This window comes from Poecilia mexicana, unplaced genomic scaffold, assembly GCF_051168715.1.
Source record: "Poecilia mexicana isolate PSO_F unplaced genomic scaffold, ASM5116871v1 scaffold_12, whole genome shotgun sequence".
NCBI lineage: Eukaryota > Metazoa > Chordata > Actinopteri > Cyprinodontiformes > Poeciliidae > Poecilia > Poecilia mexicana.
In genome coordinates this window covers 23,249,971-23,262,849 of record NW_028263381.1, presented here as the reverse complement: position 1 = coordinate 23,262,849, position 12,879 = coordinate 23,249,971, and the positions used below count along the sequence as shown (strand labels likewise).

At 42.1% G+C, this 12,879-nt stretch overlaps 2 protein-coding genes and 1 pseudogene across 2 annotated transcripts in view; 1 reads left to right on the top strand and 2 right to left on the bottom strand.

Moving 5' to 3' along the window:
* Positions 1-12,879, bottom strand: part of LOC148156142 (NLR family CARD domain-containing protein 3-like) — a 159,217-nt gene that overhangs the window by 11,988 nt on the left and 134,350 nt on the right. The gene's annotated exons all lie outside the window — the stretch shown is intronic.
* Positions 4,298-6,666, top strand: LOC148156152 (E3 ubiquitin-protein ligase TRIM35-like; annotated as a pseudogene).
* On the bottom strand, positions 8,486-9,531 carry LOC148156151 (stonustoxin subunit alpha-like; the record flags this gene model as incomplete). The annotated part of the gene is made up of 2 exons (XM_088011332.1): positions 8,486-9,314; positions 9,462-9,531. Coding segments are annotated over 2 exons (600 nt in total), but the record flags the coding sequence as incomplete, so codon positions are not given.

Below are 12,879 nucleotides of genomic sequence, written 5' to 3'. Positions count from 1 at the left end.
GGACAACATGGACATATTGTTGCCATGTGAAGCTGACAGCTGTAAATGAGCATTTGCTGACATTTATTCTCCAAAGTCATATTTCTCTGTAATCTTTAATCCAACATGCTGTCAGTGAGCTTTACTCAGTCACTTGTTTTTTACTCAGTGCCTGAGTGGGGCAGACAAAATGAGCCACAGCTGGATAATCTGGGGACAATTAAAGGCTCCCCAAAATGTTCCATGTTGTCCCAAGATGACAAAATGTAACCAGTTAGATTAACGACGTCTCATTGGAGATGAGACTGAATTGATGTCTCTGACTTGATGACATTAGTCTGATTTCTCCTCTTCACCAGCCACTGCTTCAGGGAGTTTTGCTGTGTGATGATGGTTGAAGCTGTTGGGCCTTTAATTTGAAAGGTTCCTGTGTGGCTCAGACAGCGATGCTCTAGCATTGCTCTGTCTTTAATGGCTCAGTTAGGATTTGAACACATTTTACACAATGTTGGCACTTTTGACAAAGGTTGATGTAGTTAGTAAATCAAATGCTACTCGTCCTTTTGTTGCTGTAGATCTAGTAAAACTAGATCTTGTCTCCTTCTCTTCACATATTGTTCATCTTGGCAGTCATCAAATAAACAGGTATTTTTGTATTTTTATGTTTGAAATGTTTTTAACATAGATATGTATTTTAAACAGACAAATGTAATAATTTCCTGCTATCAGGTTCCAGGTGTTTTCTCAGCAAACGTCAGCATGTGAACATAAAGAGTCTCTATTAAATCTAATCTATTAAATATCTCTCATCATGTTGCTTTTAATTAAATCCAGTTTGCTGAGCGTCTGCAGGTGAAGATAAAGACGAGTTATGTTGTGGTCATTTGGACTAAATCCATAAAGTCTCAAGCCAGCCTGGACACAATTTGTCAGATCAGACCAAGACGGAGCCAAAGACGGAAAAACCAGTTTGAGAGCGTCTGGATCCCTGGGAAAAAGGGAGGTTCTGGTTCTGGTTCTGTTCTGTTCTGGGGATGACTGTGGGGCTACTGGAGATGATGGTCCAGAGGAACTTTAGATCAAATCAGGAACATTATGGATCACCCTGACCATCCTCTTCATCAGACGGCCTTAGAGAAACAGTGTCTTCAGTCAGAGGCTCCTTGAAATGTGCTGCGACACAGACCACTACAGGAGACTTTTCCTGCCCACAACCATCACCACCTACAATAAGTCTTTGAAGAGCCTTGAATAATATGTGTTACATTTCATTTCCCCTTGGGATCAATATGTTTGAATCTGAATCAAGTGTTAAAGTCGTCATGATTGTAGTTCCTTATTCTCACTTTTATACTTTTTATCTTTGTGTTTATATTCTTGTTCAAACTGAAGTTGCTGCTCTGACAGCTGCATTTCTTTACCATGGTACGATAAGCTATACTTTGATTAAACTATCAGTTTTTATGACACTTTTATGTCCCTGTTTATTTAAAGGGTCCAAAGTAAAGAGTGATCCCTTCTACCCAAATAATGGAGTCCAGGACTTGAATCTTTTTCAAAATCTTTGTTCATCAATTAAAAATCCCACATCAGATCCTTGCAATGTCATTTCTTCCCACTGAACACGTAGTATTTCCTGTCTGTGTCCTCAGTTTCCCAGCATGCCCTGCTGGAGTGGTGGAGGTTAATGAGGGGGCGGAGTCTGTCCTCCTGAGCTGCCGATACTCTGATCATTTGCCTGAAGAGCCTCACTGATGTGGAACCGCAGCGATCTCACTCCTAAATCTGTCCACCTGAGGAGAGAAGACAACGATGAGCTCAAAGGCCAGAACCAGAACTTTACAGGCCGGACCTCCATGAACCCTCTGGACAGCAGAACCTTCAGCCTGACTCTGAGGAAACCTCACCTGTCTGACAGTGGAAACTACACCTGCATCATCTACGACGGGAGAGAAGAACTGGAGCTGGCAGCCGTTCACCTGGAGGTCAAAGGTCAGATTAACACCAGATTCTAAAGCTACATGTTGTGAATGAATCTGTTGCAGTGAGAAAACTGATGATGATGGTTGTTGATCCTGGTCTCTGTAACCATGGAGACCAGCAGCAGCAGCAGCAGCATCCCAGAGTGAATGAGTGAAACCCATGGATGGATGAATGAGACCAAGGACTCAGAGGGAATCTATCAGCTGCTCTGTTTGCAGTAGAAACTTGATGTTCATGAAATTATTTGACAACAATTGTGCATAATTAGTAGAGTTGGATCAGGTGGTTTTATAACGAGCATTTTATTAGACTATGTAATCATACAAATCTAATAAAACAAAGTCAAACTAAATTAGATTTAGATGCTCAGATTGGAATCAACTGTAGAAAGACTTGAAGGAAATTCTCTCCTCTCTTGTCTCTTCATCAGTTTATGATTTGTTTTGTAAGCTTTGATTAATATCCAGTTGTAGTTTAGTCCTATTTCTACATTTGTGTTGCTTTTTTCTTCTTCCTTTATTATCTACATTTGACATGAATTGCATTTTGATGTAGTTTTGATCTGTAATTGTTTGTGTATTGTCTCGGCTAGGTCTCTTCAAAGGTTGATTTTTCATCTCACTGAGACACAATTGGTTCAATGAAGATGATATAAATAAATATACAGTAAATGTCATGTAAAAACAGCTGCTTGGTTTTATATCTTTAAATGAAAATCTTTTCTCTACTTGTGAAATTGACACAAATCCTTCTTTAAAAATGTCTGCCTGCTGATTGTGGACGCAGTAAACAGAGAAGACATGGCATCTCATTAACAGTCATCAGATATTTGCCTCTAATTTTCCAGCACAACACAGAAACTCAATGATATTAAATGTTGTAATAATTTCATGTCAGTTTCCTCCCCACTGGTTACATTTGATGTTTCCTCAGATGATCAGGAGGAGGTGGCGATGAATGAAGGAGCAGAGTCTGTTATCCTGCCCTGCAGAACGTCTGCTGACCTTCCTGAGGACACTTCAGTGGACTGGACCCGTCCAGAACCAGAACTCATGATGGTTCATGTGTTTTCAAACAGCAGCAGATCTGACAATAAGCAGGACAGCCTTTATGGCGGCGCACAGAGATGAATAAAGAGCTGCTGAGGACCGGAGACGCCAGTCTGACCCTGAGGGATCCCACTGACAGAGACAGTGGAAGCAACATCTGCACCATCTACAGGGGCCAGGACATCCTGAGACACACAGTGGTTCTGACACAGGTCAAAGGTCACAGAGACACAGCTGGAACAGAATCAGTTACCAATTCAATGACTTTATGTCATGTTTTGCTGATTCTATGTTGCATGACTTTGTGTTTAATGATGTGAAGCTCTTTGAAATATCTTGCTGCTGAAATGACAAATAACATTTGATTGATTTGATCTACTGATGAAGGTCAAAGGTCAGAGGAAGGTCAAACCTTATTAACAGTGTAATAAAGCTTAATAAAATCTTTATTGCTTGTCCTACTTGTTTCGCTTTATTTCACGTAGTGGAAAAATTAATCACTATTTTGTTAAAGTCTTTGCTAGTGTAATAATTAAATCATTATGACATATGATGATTATTGGTTAATGTCAAGTTGTCGTAACAAAGACATTTTTGTCTTGAATCATGTCAGCTTTGTATTAAAGTGTCATGATTTACCCAGTGACACTTTATGACAACAGTCATAAATATTCATGAAGACTGAATGACAGTGTCATGTCAGTCTTATTCACACCCCTTCATATAAAGTGTTACTGTATCTTCTTCCTTCTGCAGGTGAAACACTCAGTAAGCTAGCAGGAGCTATAAGGCCTTCAACAAATTAGGTGCTAATATGGGGCAGATGTGGTGATGGAACAGCTGGGGAAGATTTCTGGTTGATCAAACAGTGGGTATGAATAATAAACTTGAATTAATTAGTTTGCCCTCCTCTGGTAAAAGATGGAGGGTTTCCTCAGAGTTATGGCACGTTTACAGACTCTGCATCCTGTGCTGGTTAACTGATGGGAGAATAATGGAGGAGGCGGGCCGCTGAAGAACAAAATGTCAGAGATGGGGATGAGTTTAACTACTGGACTTAAAAGCTGGAGAGAAGCCTGGCTGTAACTTTGCTTCAGCAGCAAATACATGGAAAACAGTTGATCTCCAGGCTATTTTATTATGGCCTGGGTTCATTAAATGAAGCTAATAAATTAAAATTATATCATCATTCTATCTTAACCCAATTATTATCACCAATAAAGAGCACAACAGGAAATATAGACTATATTTTATTAATAAAACTTTTAATGTAACATTTTTTGGGAAGAAAATGGAACATTTAGAAAAATACCTTGTTTTTGTTTTACTGACAATCACCTGCACCTGCTTAGAGAAAATAACCTAATATCAGTTTATTAAAGCAACTTTTGGGCCAAATATGATTAATGCTACAGAGGAAATGATGGGAGAAAATTCAGGTTTATCAGCAATAAAGTGACAGACTGAGGGAAGCATGGAGACTCACATAAAAAGGTGAAAGGTCATAAAAAATAAAACTGTACAGTTGGGGCAAATTTATTACAACAGAAAGATATTGTACAGATATCAAAAATATGATACCCAGGTTAAAAGAAGTGTGAAAGAGAGAATAGTTTGAGAAATTTACAAAATTTGCACATATATTTCAGTCAATTTCAAATAAATTAATGAAAATGTGAAAACAAAACAGAAGAGAAGGAGGAAGTTCAAACCGTCTCTTCTGAACAAACAGAGATTTAAAGAGGAACAGCAAAAGCAAATGAAGTGGATTAGCAGTGCTTGATGTCAACAAGGACATGATACTGGAAAACACTGACTGATATTTAGAGCCTGATGGCTGTAAATCCAACAGGAAGTAGATCAGAGAGAAAAAATTAATTGAGAAATCACTCAGGGTCAACTTGATCACCGACTGACAGCCTGACACTGAGTAAGGGGAACAGAGAGCTGAGGAACCAGACGCTGGAACACAGACTGCTGCTGGAGGAAAAACAAGGGAATCATACTCAAAGTAAGAGAATAAAGTTTCTGTAGGATGGAAACTGACTTCCTGTTTTAACTTTCTGTCTGCTGGGTTTTCAGCTTCACTCAGAGACAAAATGGCTTCCAGATTAGAGGAGGATCTCTGCTGTCCGATCTGTCAGGACATCTTTAAGGATCCGGTTCTTTTGTCATGTAGCCACAGCTTCTGTAAGGAATGTCTGAAGAACTGGTGGAGAGAGAAACCAGGAAGAGAGTGTCCAGTTTGTAAGAGGAGATCTTCTAGAGATGAACCACCTTTATGTCTGGCTCTGAAGAATCTGTGTGAGTCTTTGTTACAGCAGAGAAACCAAAATGCTTCAGAGGGTCTCTGCTCTCTGCACTCTGAGAAACTCAAACTCTTCTGTCTGGACCATCAGCAGCCAGTGTGTCTCGTCTGCAGAGATTCAGATTTACACACCGAGCACAGATTCAGAGCCATCGATGAAGCTGCTCAGCAACACAGGAAGAAACTTCAGGAAACTCTGGAGCCTTTAGAGGAGAAGCTGGAGCTCAGGAAGAAAGTTCAGGAGGAGTTTGATCAGACAGCAGAACACCTGGAGGTCCAGGCCCGACACACAGAGAGGCAGATTAGGGAGCAGTTTAAGCAGCTTCATCAGTTTCTAGCAGAGGAAGAGGAGGCCAGGCTGGCTGCACTGAGGGAGGAAGAGGAGCAGAAGAGAGGGATGATGAAGGAGAAGATGGAGGCTCTGAGCAGAGAGATAGCAGCTCTTTCAGACACAGTCAGAGCCACAGAGGAGGAGCTGAGAGCTGCAGACGTCTCATTCCTGCACAACTACAAGGCTGCAGTGGAAAGAGTCCAGCGCTGCCCCCTGCTGGAGGATCCACAGCTGCCCTCAGGAGCTCTGATAGACCAGGCCAAACATCTGGGCAACCTGGCCTTCAACATCTGGAGCAACATGGAGACCATGGTGACCTACACTCCTCTGGTTCTGGACCCAAACACGGCTGGTAAAGAACTCCATCTGTCTGAAGATCTGACCAGTTTGACTGGAGGAGAGAAACAGCAGCTTCCTGATAATCCAGAGAGTTTTGCTGATAAATTCTGTCTCTGTTTTGACTTCTGAGGGTTTGAACTCAGGGAACCACAGCTGGGATGTTGATGCTGGAGGCAGGAAATCCTGGATATTTGGTGTGATAGAAGAATCTGTTGATAGGAAGAAAAACATAAAGTCTGGACTGTTGGTTATAGAGTTCAATGGAGATGAAGACTCAGCATGGTCTCCATCAGCTCCTCCCACTGGTCTCCCAGTCCAGAATAAAGTCCAGAGGATCAGAGTGAATCTGGACTGGGACAGAGGAAAGCTGTCCTTCTCTGACCTGGATACTAACACACACACACACACACACACACACACACACACACACACACACACACACACACACACACACACACACACACGCACACACACACACACACACACACACACCCTTCACACACACCTTCACTGCCAAGATGGCTCCATTCTTCAGCTCTGATTATGAACTAAAAATCCTACCGATGAAGATCTCAGTGATCAACCAGCAGCTCAGCATGAAGAACAAAAAGTCCAAATGAAACATTATTGATCAGACGAAGGATTGGTTTGAGAGTCCCGATCTGGAGCCAGGGCTAAGTACAACAGGGAGTCTCTAAGAATTCCCCCTGCTCACACTCATCGTTCAGCCAGACAGCCAGAGTCCAACTCTCTCTATTTGTAATTCAGAGGGGACCCAGGAGAAAAAGTCTGGGAACCACTGGCTTAGTGTGTAGAACCTGAGATGGTTCTGAACCTCATGATTGCAGCTGGTTCTTTGTTGACGTTTCTGTTAGAGGTTCTGGAAAACTGAATGAACTGTTCTTCCCCAGCTTCCTCAAAAAAAACTAAATTGATGTCAAATGTTTTGAAATAAAAATTCCTCAAATATTTCTTTATGTTTAAGATATTAATGTTTCCAGAGATCAGTGAGTCCCAACAACAGACTAAGGCTGTTGGAGGCAGTAAATACTGGATATTTGTGTTTATAGCAGACGCCCGGCTTCTGCTATAAGCACAAAGAAAAGAACATGGAAGCTGGGCTTAAAGAAAGAAACATTTGGTCAATGAAACTCCAGACATGAACAGACCAGAAGCTCTGCTAACATGGCTGCATTGAAGCTTCTGTTCTTCATCCACAGAAACAGGCACGTGCAGAGGGGGGGTCTGGGGGTGCTTGAGCACCTGCCCTTTTTGCTCCTTGCCCCCAAGTGCCCTTTTGGTCAACTTATTATTTTTTTTTAATTTTTTTATTTTTTGTATTATTTCCTAAGCCCTCTTCTGACACATAACATGTACTAAAATTATTTGTAATTATTTATTTATTTTTGTTGGGGTTTTTGTACAACATAATAAGCCCTCCGGTCACCTTGTTACCTTTGACCTTTTGCCCGTGACGCATGACACAATTGGCTCTCACGCAGTGAGATAAGGCGGCTAACTGGAGCTCAGCGTAGCAAACGTTCCAGATTACAAATCAGTTTTTGAATAAAAAAAAAGAAACGTTTATGGTGAATGAAGTGGAGTAGACCTGCTACTTGTCAGGTGACGGAAAACGTTGAAGTCTCGTTTCTGCTTCAGCTCGGAGTAGCGGTTTAAGCAGAGAGGTAATGAAATACAACAGACACTGACAGGCCTCTGCTTTACTCTGAAGAACTACTGAGGGGAGGAGACAACCAGGTGAGGAAAAACTGTTCTTAACTATCAATCAGTATTTTTATCATACAGACATTAGGCTGCTGTTGTGCTATTAGCTAGCTGCTAGCTACGACTTTGCTAGCAAAGCTAGAGAACTGAAAAGCTTCTTCCCTGTATCGTTAATGATATCAGTCATTCTTCACTATTGCTTATGCCATAGGGGCACATCGCCCATCCAAAACCGATCATCTCCATAATGGATAAATGTCTTCTAATTTCCTTTGCTGCATAATGTACATTGCATTTATTCTGGCGTTAGGTAAATGTATCTTGAAGGAGAATAGCACTTAAATAAAAGTCCGACAAGGATATTCATTTAGAATTAAAAATAACTCACCCTGAATTACCATGATAGATATAATGTATGTAATAAAAGCAGTGGCGCAAAAAGTGGGTATGAAGCGCATGCAACGTATAGGGGCACAGCACCGGAGGGGGCGCCAAAACCCCGTATGGAGGGTGCCGACGGGCACATAATGCCCGTCGGCACATCTAACTGCATTCTGTCCTAAAATGCAGTTAGATGTGCCCCCTTTTTTTTTTTTTTTGAGCACCTGCCCCTTTAGTGGTCTCTGCACGGCCCTGCACAGAAATCTGCTGAAGGAACCAACTCCAGACCTCCTGGTATTGAAGAGTATAAATTTAAGATTTAAGAGTATAAATATAGTATATTTATACTCTTAAATATATAAGTAAAAGAAAAAACGCACAGAGACGTAGTTCTTGCTGCTAGGCCATAGATGAGCTGGAGATTTATTAAACTACCACGGATTCCTCATTACAGTTTCATCAGTTCAATACTCAACAATCTTCCATAGTCTCAACATAAAAAATCTCCTCCAAGTCTTCACATCAACCTTTTTTTTTATACCTTCTCATCTTCTTCAGTGTGTGTTGGAAAGTTTCAACCAATGGCGTGCTACTGACGTACATCTCTACAATCAGAAGATTATAGAGATGAACTATCTGTTCAACAGTGAGAGAGGTTCTCTGACAGGAGGAAAATCTTTAGACTCAAATCAGCAAAGAAACACTGAAGAACCAGAACTGGACCAATAGAACCTAAATCCAGGAATCAGAGGTTCAGTGAATGTGGTGGTGAAGGTGTGGAGGAGGATCAGTGAGTCAGAGGAGACTCTGTAGAAGGACAGAATGCCAGCAGGACAGTCCACATACACTGATACTCTGTTAGAGACGGAGGAGGAGGAGAGACGAGTTTCTATGTTGTTGTGCCTGACAGAGTAACCTTCATCAGAGCATCTCAGTTTCCAGGAATGATCATTATATCCAAACCAACAGTCCGTACTGTTTCCTTTCCTCCTGATTCTTCTGTAACTCACTGATATATCAACATCTCCTCTCCACTCGACCTCCCAGTAACAGCGACCAGTCAGACCAGTTCTACACAGCAGCTGAGGCCAGAAATCAAATCTGTCTGGATGATCAGGATATGACTGAAGCTCCTCCACACATGTCACCTTCCTGTTGTCTTCAGACAGTTTGAGTTTTCTGCTCACTGTGTTTGTGTCGATGGTGAGTTGACAGGAATCTGATGGAGAGAACAAACACAATCCAGCTGCAGTTATTGATCATTTATTGATCTTTGATGATGATCCTGAATGAGTGATGTGACAGTTTGAAGATGGTTGAATGTGAGCTGCTTTGTTGTCATGAATCAGATGAAAAACACACTTACATCTCCATGGACCTGGTGTCAAGAATCGGCCTCCAGCAGGCTCCACCCTGAAAGGAGGAGGGGGGTCAGACCATCAGTCTCTTTCAGCAGCAAACATGGACATTACATGTCTCTCAGACACACATTGTCCTCCACTGAGAAAGGAACAGTCCAACATCTGGATTGCAAACTGCAGTGGATGTAGGAAGGACAGTTGGTGCTGCTGCAGCACAACTCATTTCTCCAAACACAGGAAAAGCTCCAACAGAGAGGAGAAAGGAAATCCCTCAGTAACAACCTGAAGAAACTCACTGAAGCCTAAAAGGACATCAGGAAACTAAGGAAACATTTCTGGAAGCTCAACCTGATTTAATAATCAGCATTAAAATCCAATCAATCTAAACTCTGATCAACACCTGGATACCTGCTCCATCCACACTCCCACACACAGATGAAGGAATGAAACACTAAACAACCTGCTGCTGAAAACCTGCTGTGGCCTCACTGGAATATCCAGAAATACAAACATTAAAAAGGAGAAGCTGCATCACATTCAACAAAGAGTTCAACAAGAACCAAACATTTGATCTCTGAGCTCAGACTCACCAACCAGGGAGAGGCTTCCATCATCACACACCTCTGACAAACACCTCCAACCTTTCAGCACTTCCTCTACCAACCAGCACCACCAGGTGGCGCTATACACACTTGTGAGTTTAGTTCAAAATCTTGATTTCTCTCTCTGAACTTTTAAACATCCATCTGACCAACATGGAGTTACTTTTCTTCTCATCTTTGCTCCTTGGGGCTGATTGGTCTGGAGCTCCATCAAATATTGTTTTAAAGTCCTTTCTGTCATCAGTAGATCATCATGGAAATCTAACTGAACTTCACTTTTATTCATTTAGTCAGAGTCCCTATTAAACTCTATTAAATCCATCCCACTCTTTCATTTTCCTTGTGAGCCGTTCTTAGTCAGGAGAATATTCCAGAAAACTGGGTAATGATCTCTGCCTCCAGATGAGGCGTCTAAATATTTAATGATCAAACTAAATATTTCTCTTCAAACTAAATGTTTCCCATCAGACTAAAGACGTTTCTCCTCTTCCTCCTCTATCAGACCTTCTCTGCTCCTGCAGCAGGTTCCTCCATACCTGAGAGCTTCCAGTCTCCAGTCTGGATCCTTCAGTCCAGCCGACAGCAGCTTCACTCCTGAGTCTCCTGGATGATTGTAGCTCAGGTCCAACTCTTTCAGATGGGAGGGGTTAAAGGTCAGAGCTGAGGCCAGAGAAGCACAGCCTTCCTCTGAGACCAAACAGCCTGATAAGCTGCAGACACACAATTCATCACATGATGAGAAGATGAGAACATTGAGCCATAGGCGCCGGAATAGGGGGGCCAGGGGCCCATTGGCCCCCCCACTTTACGGCCCTGCTTGTCCGCTGGTCCCGCCAGACATTTACAGGCTGCACACAACTCTGACAGTCCGACTGACATCTCTCTGTGTTTCTATGCAGACAGAGGTACAGATAAAACCTCCAGCACTGAGGACCAAATCTGAGGCTCCAGATCATAACAGTGATCCAAAGGTTCACCACATGCGGAGCTTCGGGTCGGGTTGGGATCAGGAACCGGTCTGACATCTGAAAAAAGGCTTTGACTCTGATCCAGTCCAGGTCTGAACCAGTTCTGCCTAAAGATTAAATGAGATTTCTGTATTTGTCTCCATCTATAGAGCTGTGACGATGTTTTCTTTCTAATGACGTTTGGATGAAAAACAGAAAAAGAGATCGGGCCCATCATGTCCGTTTACGGGTCGGACCAAATGCTCACCCACACTTTGCCCAGAGCAGATCATTTTGGCTCAGATCAAAAAATAATTGTGTGAATTTGTTTACTTTTTCCTCTTTGCTCTTCCAGATGCCAATCAGCCATCAGGAGCCATAAATATCGATGCTACTGATGGTTTTCAGGTCTCTGTTGAAATTCATGTTTGTCTGCTAAATAACAAGCACATTAAAGTTAATGGTGTTTTTCATTTTGTTTTTAATATAAAATATTGTCAGCAGTCTGACTGGTCATCTGTCCCACACATATCATCTCTTTCCCGCTCAGTTTGTGGAACAGCAAATATAATCTGCTGCCTTTTGGTTTTAGACCCGCAGCATCCAAGCGCTGCTGCGCCGTAACGTGATGATCCACTAGGTTGTCCTGCTGCTCTAAACTGGCATTGCTGGAGGACATTTGACATCTATTTTATTATTATTATTTTAATATTGCAAATATTTGACCAGTCGTGGTTTTTGTCATATCTATCTGTCCTCCCCATAGTTCTATTGAGCGTATTTTGGACTTTTAACAGTAGCTGAACACAGGAAGCCGCAGCTGCATGTTTACCTTGAGATTTTCCTTTAAGTGAAACAGAAAAGAATCATTTTAGATTTTTTTACTTTTAACATTTAGGAGAAAAAAGATCTATTGTGTCCAAACGTAGCGAGTCTGTGTGAGTCCGTGGAGGTGCGCACAAAGCCTGAATCTGATTGGTCAGTTTACTTTAGTGAATTTGGCAGCTTGGCGCTTTTTCTATAAGGTGAAAATGAAGAGCGGAGTTTGAATCCTCCTGTAGTTCTAAGAGCGGTCGGATCCTGCAGAGCTTTTTACCGTGTCCGGTTCGGGCGGGTCTCCGGTGTGTGTGTGTGTGTGTGTAGGTGTGTGTGTGTGTGTGTGTGTGTGTGTGCGTGTGTGTGTGTGTGTGTGTGGTGAACTGAAGAGCAGAACCCGGTTGGACAGCTGTTTAACCCGCTACTGTTCACACCAATGATGTAATGATGACAAAACCTTCATCCAATCAGGTGTTTTAATCCCGTCGATCTGTGTTCAGCTGTTCTCAGATCGGCTGCAGCCATTTATTCTCTTTTCCATTTTTCCGGACTCCAGTTCTGAAAATGGAATAAAGTCCACTCCACCATCTAATGCTCTGTGTAAAGCTGCCTTCTGCTCCCCACTGACAACTTTTACATTTTGTTCTGATTGTTTTCCACCAAACCTCTATGACCGCAGCGCATGGTAGACTCAGAAACGTTGTCCACCAGGTAAGGGATGTTTACTGTTTACTTCGGGACAAATGGCGACAAACCCACTGAATTGATTGACAGGAGCCATCATATCAACTGAACAAGAGCCTGACATTCAAAGTGCGTAACAGAGGTGACGAAACACCCCATGGCCCCAATACCTCAAAAATGAATCCAACGCCGCTGCGTTGAGGTAGAGCCCAAGGTCTGAATTGGACATTTTCACAAGAGGAAAACACACAAGAAACTGGAGCTTAAACTGTTAATACTTTGAAATATTAATAAAACTGTATTTCCTTTTGTAGATAATAAAAATCAACATTTCCCCATCGATGGTTGAGAAAGTCTGACAACTGCTGGTTGGA